This window comes from Medicago sativa, chromosome 2 (genome assembly GCF_051527215.1).
Source record: "Medicago sativa cultivar Bolivia chromosome 2, Bolivia_mono, whole genome shotgun sequence".
Taxonomy (NCBI): Eukaryota; Viridiplantae; Streptophyta; class Magnoliopsida; order Fabales; family Fabaceae; genus Medicago; species Medicago sativa.
In genome coordinates, this window is record NC_140750.1 from 34,683,065 (window position 1) to 34,693,887 (window position 10,823).

The 10,823-nt window shown below is 36.5% G+C and overlaps 1 protein-coding gene across 2 annotated transcripts; it reads left to right on the forward strand.

Moving 5' to 3' along the window:
- The first annotated feature begins 3,638 nt into the window (after positions 1-3,638).
- Positions 3,639-10,823, forward strand: LOC146946492 (uncharacterized). 2 transcript variants are annotated; one of them, XM_085744547.1, is made up of 2 exons: positions 3,639-4,695; positions 10,558-10,823. In XM_085744547.1, the coding sequence occupies exons 1-2, from the start codon at positions 3,678-3,680 to the stop codon at positions 10,572-10,574; spliced, it is 1,035 nt and encodes a 344-aa protein (XP_085600673.1). In that variant the 5' UTR covers positions 3,639-3,677; the 3' UTR covers positions 10,575-10,823. The 2 variants fall into 2 exon arrangements, 1 of the variants encoding a protein (XP_085600673.1); XR_015026762.1 differs by lacking the exon at positions 3,639-4,695 and adding an exon at positions 8,858-9,312.

Consider the following 10,823-nt stretch of genomic DNA (forward strand, 5'->3'; position numbering starts at 1 on the left):
AGTTCACATACAATAACAACTATCATTCTAGTATTGGAATGGCACCATTCGAAGCTTTGTATGGTCGAAGGTGCAGAACTCCATTGTGTTGGTTCGAGTCAGGTGAAAGTGTAGTTTTGGGGCCAGATATCGTTCAACAAACTACTGAGAAGGTTAAGTTGATCCAAGAAAAGATGAAAGCATCACAGAGTCGACAAAAGAGTTACCATGATAAGCGTAGGAAAGAACTTGAGTTTCAAGAAGGAGATCACGTGTTCTTGAGAGTTACTCCGATGACCGGTGTTGGTCGTGCATTAAAATCAAAGAAGTTGACTCCGAAGTTTATTGGTCCGTATCAGATATCAGAAAGAATTGGAACATTGGCATATCGAGTTGGTTTACCACCGCATTTATCGAATTTACATGATGTGTTTCATGTGTCGCAACTGAGGAAGTATGTTTCAGACCCATCTCATGTGATCCAGAGAGATGATGTTCAAGTTAGAGACAACCTTACGGTTGAGACATTACCTGTGAGGATCGAAGGACGTGAAGTGAAAAAGTTAAGGGGCAAAGAGATATCTCTTGTGAAGGTCGTTTGGGACGGAGCGACTGGTGAAAGCTTGACGTGGGAGCTAGAGAGTAAGATGATGGAGTCTTATCCAGAGTTGTTTGAATAAGGTACATTTTCGAGGACGAAAATATTCTAAGTGGGGGAGAGTTGTAACGCCCTATTTTATTAATTATTTATTTTATCGAGTTTAGTGTCTTTTTGTATAATTTATTTGAATAATTTTCATGTGTTATATGTGCTCATATGTGATTAATTGTCTGTGTGTGTATTTTTGGTTGCGATTATTAGAATTCGGTCTAGTAATAATTAGATATTTTACTAAGTTGAGTGAGTAGTAATATTTCTAATTAGTGGTGTACCGGTAAATGACCGTTATTATTATTATTTTACCGTTAAGTGAGTAGCCCTATTGTGAGTGGACTATATTATTATAGTATAAAAGAAATAGAAGAGGAGGAAAAGAAGGAAAGAATAACGTGAAAGAGAAATGAAGAGAAGATGGAAAGGCATGATAGTTGTCATTTTCCTATAATAATAATGATAGTGGTCTTTATATTAATCCTTATATCATGGAGCCAAGGAAAAGGAATGTCTCCACTATTCTATTAAGTATAGGAAAGGACTCCACTATGTTTGCCATTATACCATTAAGTATAGGAAATAGAATATATATATATGTTTAGGAAATTAGGAGGAGAGGACAAAGAAAAGAAAAGAGGCGTGAAAGAGAAAGGAAGAAGTATTAGTAGTTTATTTATTTTAATTGCCTACTTGCCTTGACTTAATAAGCATTAGAGATTTTAGTTGTCAAAATATGTATATGCACTAGCACACCACGTTCTGTTAGTGGGGTTGGTTTAGTGGAATAATAAGCTTTATTGCAGTAACCTTTTCATTTTTAAATCTCACCTAGCAGCTATGTCCAAATCACCATGCCTAAGTCTAAGAATTTCCAAAGGAACCACTACTTGTTGTTTTTCTGCAAATGGCCAACAGCAAACCGAAAAGAAGGAAAAGCATGATAGTAAGGACCACTATAAGAAAAATTAATTAAGCCACTACCTATCCCTGCCTATAAAAAGTATAGGACGTGAGTGTAGGAGAGTTACCAGCCAGTTCTAACTCAGCCTATACACGTGAGCAAACTCACGCCCCTCTCATTTAGTCTATATATTTCCATACTATCTATATATATATATTCACACGCCTCCCTGCTGGTACAATCAAAACGATATAATTCCAAAGGCCACAAGCATATCTCTAGCATTCCCTTGTTTCTATTTTCGCGGGACTCCAAGAAAGAGAGAATTGTACGTTGGTAGCATCAAATTTAGGAAGTGAGTCTTGATAGATTTGCTGGGAAAGCATTTTGAGGTAAGGGTGAGACTATCTTTCACTAATATTAATTATGTAGATCATTAGATTGCAATTAACATGTTGTAGGATTAGTTTGTGAGAATTTGAGAATTAGAGGTATAGAATAAGTTTTGAAGGGTAAGATGTTTAACTAGTATGACACTGTTATAAAATATGAAATTATACATTGAAAATTTTGGTACAAAAGTTAGGTAGAAGATTACAGTACATGATGCTAAAATAACCGAATAATGTAATTAAGAAATATGCAGACTTCATTTTTAGGGAACATAAGTTAGTTTTATGGTTATTTTATTAGTCAGAAGTTTTTTTAGAAGTAAAAGAGGATTGAACTACTAAGAGTTGTTGGATAGGGATTTTGTTTAATTTTATATAAGATCAATTTAGGAATTGAACTTAGCTTTATTATATGTGTATACGTGATCCAAATAGTGTCATATTCATTACAGTTCAACCTTGGGTTCTATACTTAAAAAGGGATATTAAAAAGACAATTAGAGACGAGAGAGTGTAGGTAGGTACTACTAGATAATTTATTAGAGTTAAAATAATACTTATTAGTGTTATGATGAATAATTTAATGATGATCAATGATGAATCATTTGATGGTGTATATTGATGAGTAAATTTATTTGACGATGCTGATAATTTATTAATTGATGAGTTATTTAACAAAGTATAATTTATGAATTATTTGACTAAGTGTAATTTGTGAATTATTTAAAGATGTGCATTATTGAGTCCATGCATACTCATTTAAAGAAGAGGGCTTATGCCCTGGAGCCTTGTGCTCAAAAGTGAAGAGGGCTCATGCCCTGGAGCCTATTTATGCTCAATAGCGAAGAGGGCTTATGCCCTGGGTTGGTACCACATGCATTTGCATATCAAGATGATTTAAGATGATTTTAAGAAGTTGAAGTTGCATAGTCGAGTCGAGTTGTTAAGATTAATTTATAAGTTGAATATGAGATTGATGTTGATGATTGATTATGAAGCTGTCCATGAATTTGATTATGAAGTTGTTATGATAATGCTATGTTTGATAATGCTATGATGTTTATGTCTATGATTAAGATGATTAATGATGCTAGTTAATGAAGTTTAAGATGTTAGATATAATTATTGAATTATATGATGTCCACGTTGTTAAGTGTAGTTTATGATTTATATGCTTAAATATTATTGTTTGAGAAATCTCACCCCTTCTGCTGGAAATGTTGCCCTTCGTATGGGTAACTGCAGGTACTGATGGCTTGTAGGTTGGTTGGCTCAAGTGTCTAGGTGCTCTGATACGTAACGGGATGGGAATTGCTTTTACTTCTATTCCTTACGTGTCTTTTATGAACTTTTTATGAATAAGTAGTGAACTTAAATTTATGAGATTTTCTAATAAGGCCTGCGTGCCAAGACTTTTATTTTGTTGAACAATTTTCCGCTGCGTAGTTTCAGATTTCATGATGTTGAACTTGAAGGATAATTATTATTATCTATTTTATGATTTTCAAGAAGTATGTGACATTCCGTTTATGATTTAAATACTCTGATTTTATATGAAATTTTTAAGTTGGGAAAACGGGGTGTTACAGTTGATATCAGAGCGAGTCGGTCCGTCCGGCCAATTAGTAGAGTCGTGTCGAGCCATGTAGAGTTGTTTGACAATTTATATTGTCTTAGTTGTGCTGATTTTTGTTATTATGAGAGTAGAGACCTGGAGGCTGCAGATTTAATCTGTTATAAAAGAACTAGAATGGCTGGAAGAAACGATGTTGCGGTGGCTGCTGCATTGGAAGCTGTGGCCCAAGCCATAGGACAACAACAGAACGCTGGTGCTGGTGTTAATGCTGAAGTGAGAATGTTGGAGGCTTTTTTGAGGAATCATCCTCCTACTTTCAAAGGAAGGTACGACCCTGATGGAGCACAGACATGGCTCAAAGAGGTTGAAAGAGTTTTCAGGGTTATGCAATGTACTGATGACCAGAAGGTGCGTTTTGGTACGCACATGCTAGCTGAGGAAGCTGATGACTGGTGGATGAGCCTCTTACCTGAATTAGAGCAAGGTGATGTGGTTGTTACTTGGGCTGTGTTTAGGAGGGAGTTCCTAAACAGATACTTCCCTGAGGATGTTCGCGGAAGGAAAGAGATCGAGTTCCTTGAGCTGAAGCAAGGAAACATGTCGGTGACAGAGTATGCAGCCAAGTTTGTGGAGCTGGCTCAGTTCTATCCACACTATACTGGAGACAATGCTGAATTTTCTAAGTGCATAAAGTTTGAGAATGGTTTGCGTGCTGATATTAAGCGAGCCATTGGATACCAGCAAATCCGTGACTTTTCTGCTTTGGTGAGTAGGTGCAGAATCTATGAGGAAGACACCAAAGCCCATTACAAGGTGGTGAATGAGAAGAGAGATAAAGGTCAGCAGAGTCGTCCTAAGCCTTATAGTGCTCCTGCTGATAAGGGCAAGCAAAAAGTTAATGATGAGAGGAGACCTAAGAAGAAAGAAGTTCCTACTGAAATTATCTGCTATAATTGTGGTGAGAAAGGCCACAAGAGTAATGCTTGTACTGAAGAGGTGAAACGGTGTTTCCGTTGTGGCAAGAAGGGGCATACTATTACTGAATGCAAGTTTGATGACATTGTGTGTTTTAATTGCAATGAAGTAGGACACATTGGGTCTCAATGCAAGCAGCCGAAGAAGACTAAGACTACTGGGAGAGTTTTTGCGTTGACTGGTACTCAGACAGAGAATGAGGATCGTTTGATCAGAGGTACTTGTTATATTGATAATACTCCTTTAGTTGCTATTATTGATACTGGTGCTACGCATTGTTTTGTTGCTTTTAATTGTGCTGCTAAGTTGGGTCTTGCTATGTCTGATATGAATGGAGAAATGGTTGTCGAAACTCCAGCTAAGGGTTCGGTGACTACTTCTCTTGTTTGTTTAAGATGTCCCTTGTCTATGTTTGGTCTAGATTTTGAAATTGATTTGGTTTGTCTACCTTTGACGGGAATGGATGTAATCCTTGGTATGAACTGGTTAGAGTACAACCATGTTCACATTAATTGTTATAGTAAGTCGGTGTATTTCTCTTCTGTTGAAGAAGAGAGTGGAACGGAGTTTTTGTCTACTAAGCAGCTGAAGCAGTTAGAACGTGATGGAATATTGATGTTTTCATTAATGGCATCTTTGTCTATTGAGAATCAAGCAGTGATTGAGAAGCTACAAGTGGTATGCGATTTTCCTGAAGTTTTTCCCGACGAGATTCCTGATGTGCCACCCGAGAGGGAAGTGGAATTTTCAATTGACCTTATTCCAGGAACGAAGCCTGTGTCTATGCCGCCTTACCGTATGTCGGCTTCTGAGTTAGCTGAGTTGAAGAAACAGTTGGAGGATTTGCTTGATAAGAAGTTTATAAGACCGGGTGTTTCACCTTGGGGAGCGCCGGTATTGTTGGTTAGGAAGAAAGATGGTAGCATGAGGTTGTGCATTGACTACCGACAGTTGAATAAAGTGACGATAAAGAATAGGTATCCACTTCCAAGAATTGATGATTTAATGGATCAGTTAGTGGGTGCACGTGTGTTCAGCAAGATTGACTTGAGATCGGGTTATCACCAGATTAAAGTGAAAGATGAAGATATGCAGAAGACGGCTTTTAGAACCCGTTATGGACATTATGAGTACAAAGTGATGCCTTTTGGTGTTAGCAATGCACCTGGTGTGTTTATGGAGTATATGAATCTCATCTTTCATGCATTTTTGGATCGCTTCGTGGTTGTATTCATCGACGATATTTTGATTTACTCCAAGTCCGAAGAAGAACATGCTGAGCATTTGAAGATCGTTTTGCAAGTGCTGAAAGAGAAGAAGCTATATGCTAAATTGTCAAAGTGTGAATTCTGGTTGCAGGAGGTAAGTTTTCTTGGCCATGTGATTTCTGGTAGTGGTATTGCAGTTGATCCGTCTAAAGTTGATGCGGTATCACAATGGGAGACTCCTAAGTCGGTTACAGAGATTAGAAGCTTCTTGGGATTGGCTGGTTATTACAGAAGATTTATAAAAGGATTTTCTAAGTTGGCACTTCCGTTAACGCAGTTGACTTGTAAAGGTAAAACCTTTGTGTGGGATGTTCATTGTGAGAACAGTTTTAACGAATTGAAGAAGCTTTTGACGACGGCTCCAATCTTGATTTTGCCGAAGTCCGATGAACCTTTTGTGTTGTATTGTGATGCATCCAAGTTGGGCTTAGGTGGTGTGCTTATGCAGGATGGTAAAGTGGTTGCTTATGCATCAAGACAGTTGAAAATTCATGAACGAAATTATCCTACTCATGATCTTGAATTAGCTGCAGTTGTATTTGTGCTCAAGATTTGGAGACATTATTTATATGGTTCTAGATTTGAAGTATTCAGTGATCATAAAAGTCTGAAGTATTTGTTTGATCAGAAGGAATTGAATATGAGGCAGCGTAGGTGGCTTGAATTGTTGAAGGATTATGATTTCGGGTTGAATTACCATCCGGGTAAGGCTAATGTTGTTGCAGATGCTTTAAGTAGGAAAACTTTACATATGTCTGCTATGATGGTTAAAGAGTTGGAGTTGCTCGAACAGTTTAGAGACCTGAGTTTAGTTTGTGAATTGTCACCTCAGAGTGTGAAGTTGGGAATGTTGAAGATCAACAGTGAATTTTTGAATAATATCAAAGAAGCTCAGAAGGTAGATGTGAAGTTGGTAGATTTAATGGTTGGGAACAATCAGGCTGAAGATAGTGACTTTAAAGTTGACGATCAAGGAGTATTGAGGTTTCGAGGAAGGATTTGTATTCCAGACAATGAGGAAATGAAGAAGATGATTCTTGAAGAGAGTCATAGAAGTAGCTTGAGTATTCATCCCGGAGCTACGAAGATGTATCATGATTTGAAGAAGTTGTTTTGGTGGTCTGGGTTGAAACGTGACGTGGCACAGTTTGTGTATTCTTGTTTGATTTGTCAGAAGTCGAAGGTTGAGCATCAGAAACCTGCTGGGTTTTTGACACCGTTAGATGTGCCTGAGTGGAAATGGGATAGTATATCCATGGATTTTGTGACGAGTTTACCGAATACTCCAAGAGGGCATGATGCTATTTGGGTGATTGTGGATAGACTGACGAAGTCGGTTCATTTCATTCCGATTAACATCAGTTTTTCTGTATCTCAGTTGGCGGAGATTTACATTCATGAGATAGTGAAGCTACATGGTGTTTCGTCGAGCATTGTGTCAGATAGAGATCCAAGGTTTACTTCTAGATTTTGGAAGAGTTTGCAAGAGGCTTTGGGTTCTAAGTTGAGGTTGAGTTCGGCGTATCATCCGCAAACAGATGGTCAGTCGGAAAGAACAATTCAGTCGTTGGAGGACTTGTTGAGAGTTTGTGTACTTGAGCAAGGTGGAACTTGGGATAGTCATCTACCATTGATAGAGTTCACATACAATAACAACTATCATTCTAGTATTGGAATGGCACCATTCGAAGCTTTGTATGGTCGAAGGTGCAGAACTCCATTGTGTTGGTTCGAGTCAGGTGAAAGTGTAGTTTTGGGGCCAGATATCGTTCAACAAACTACTGAGAAGGTTAAGTTGATCCAAGAAAAGATGAAAGCATCACAGAGTCGACAAAAGAGTTACCATGATAAGCGTAGGAAAGAACTTGAGTTTCAAGAAGGAGATCACGTGTTCTTGAGAGTTACTCCGATGACCGGTGTTGGTCGTGCATTAAAATCAAAGAAGTTGACTCCGAAGTTTATTGGTCCGTATCAGATATCAGAAAGAATTGGAACATTGGCATATCGAGTTGGTTTACCACCGCATTTATCGAATTTACATGATGTGTTTCATGTGTCGCAACTGAGGAAGTATGTTTCAGACCCATCTCATGTGATCCAGAGAGATGATGTTCAAGTTAGAGACAACCTTACGGTTGAGACATTACCTGTGAGGATCGAAGGACGTGAAGTGAAAAAGTTAAGGGGCAAAGAGATATCTCTTGTGAAGGTCGTTTGGGACGGAGCGACTGGTGAAAGCTTGACGTGGGAGCTAGAGAGTAAGATGATGGAGTCTTATCCAGAGTTGTTTGAATAAGGTACATTTTCGAGGACGAAAATATTCTAAGTGGGGGAGAGTTGTAACGCCCTATTTTATTAATTATTTATTTTATCGAGTTTAGTGTCTTTTTGTATAATTTATTTGAATAATTTTCATGTGTTATATGTGCTCATATGTGATTAATTGTCTGTGTGTGTATTTTTGGTTGCGATTATTAGAATTCGGTCTAGTAATAATTAGATATTTTACTAAGTTGAGTGAGTAGTAATATTTCTAATTAGTGGTGTACCGGTAAATGACCGTTATTATTATTATTTTACCGTTAAGTGAGTAGCCCTATTGTGAGTGGACTATATTATTATAGTATAAAAGAAATAGAAGAGGAGGAAAAGAAGGAAAGAATAACGTGAAAGAGAAATGAAGAGAAGATGGAAAGGCATGATAGTTGTCATTTTCCTATAATAATAATGATAGTGGTCTTTATATTAATCCTTATATCATGGAGCCAAGGAAAAGGAATGTCTCCACTATTCTATTAAGTATAGGAAAGGACTCCACTATGTTTGCCATTATACCATTAAGTATAGGAAATAGAATATATATATATGTTTAGGAAATTAGGAGGAGAGGACAAAGAAAAGAAAAGAGGCGTGAAAGAGAAAGGAAGAAGTATTAGTAGTTTATTTATTTTAATTGCCTACTTGCCTTGACTTAATAAGCATTAGAGATTTTAGTTGTCAAAATATGTATATGCACTAGCACACCACGTTCTGTTAGTGGGGTTGGTTTAGTGGAATAATAAGCTTTATTGCAGTAACCTTTTCATTTTTAAATCTCACCTAACAGCTATGTCCAAATCACCATGCCTAAGTCTAAGAATTTCCAAAGGAACCACTACTTGTTGTTTTTCTGCAAATGGCCAACAGCAAACCGAAAAGAAGGAAAAGCATGATAGTAAGGACCACTATAAGAAAAATTAATTAAGCCACTACCTATCCCTGCCTATAAAAAGTATAGGACGTGAGTGTAGGAGAGTTACCAGCCAGTTCTAACTCAGCCTATACACGTGAGCAAACTCACGCCCCTCTCATTTAGTCTATATATTTCCATACTATCTATATATATATATATTCACACGCCTCCCTGCTGGTACAATCAAAACGATATAATTCCAAAGGCCACAAGCATATCTCTAGCATTCCCTTGTTTCTATTTTCGCGGGACTCCAAGAAAGAGAGAATTGTACGTTGGTAGCATCAAATTTAGGAAGTGAGTCTTGATAGATTTGCTGGGAAAGCATTTTGAGGTAAGGGTGAGACTATCTTTCACTAATATTAATTATGTAGATCATTAGATTGCAATTAACATGTTGTAGGATTAGTTTGTGAGAATTTGAGAATTAGAGGTATAGAATAAGTTTTGAAGGGTAAGATGTTTAACTAGTATGACACTGTTATAAAATATGAAATTATACATTGAAAATTTTGGTACAAAAGTTAGGTAGAAGATTACAGTACATGATGCTAAAATAACCGAATAATGTAATTAAGAAATATGCAGACTTCATTTTTAGGGAACATAAGTTAGTTTTATGGTTATTTTATTAGTCAGAAGTTTTTTTAGAAGTAAAAGAGGATTGAACTACTAAGAGTTGTTGGATAGGGATTTTGTTTAATTTTATATAAGATCAATTTAGGAATTGAACTTAGCTTTATTATATGTGTATACGTGATCCAAATAGTGTCATATTCATTACAGTTCAACCTTGGGTTCTATACTTAAAAAGGGATATTAAAAAGACAATTAGAGACGAGAGAGTGTAGGTAGGTACTACTAGATAATTTATTAGAGTTAAAATAATACTTATTAGTGTTATGATGAATAATTTAATGATGATCAATGATGAATCATTTGATGGTGTATATTGATGAGTAAATTTATTTGACGATGCTGATAATTTATTAATTGATGAGTTATTTAACAAAGTATAATTTATGAATTATTTGACTAAGTGTAATTTGTGAATTATTTAAAGATGTGCATTATTGAGTCCATGCATACTCATTTAAAGAAGAGGGCTTATGCCCTGGAGCCTTGTGCTCAAAAGTGAAGAGGGCTCATGCCCTGGAGCCTATTTATGCTCAATAGCGAAGAGGGCTTATGCCCTGGGTTGGTACCACATGCATTTGCATATCAAGATGATTTAAGATGATTTTAAGAAGTTGAAGTTGCATAGTCGAGTCGAGTTGTTAAGATTAATTTATAAGTTGAATATGAGATTGATGTTGATGATTGATTATGAAGCTGTCCATGAATTTGATTATGAAGTTGTTATGATAATGCTATGTTTGATAATGCTATGATGTTTATGTCTATGATTAAGATGATTAATGATGCTAGTTAATGAAGTTTAAGATGTTAGATATAATTATTGAATTATATGATGTCCACGTTGTTAAGTGTAGTTTATGATTTATATGCTTAAATATTATTGTTTGAGAAATCTCACCCCTTCTGCTGGAAATGTTGCCCTTCGTATGGGTAACTGCAGGTACTGATGGCTTGTAGGTTGGTTGGCTCAAGTGTCTAGGTGCTCTGATACGTAACGGGATGGGAATTGCTTTTACTTCTATTCCTTACGTGTCTTTTATGAACTTTTTATGAATAAGTAGTGAACTTAAATTTATGAGATTTTCTAATAAGGCCTGCGTGCCAAGACTTTTATTTTGTTGAACAATTTTCCGCTGCGTAGTTTCAGATTTCATGATGTTGAACTTGAAGGATAATTATTATTATCTATTTTATGATTTTCAAGAA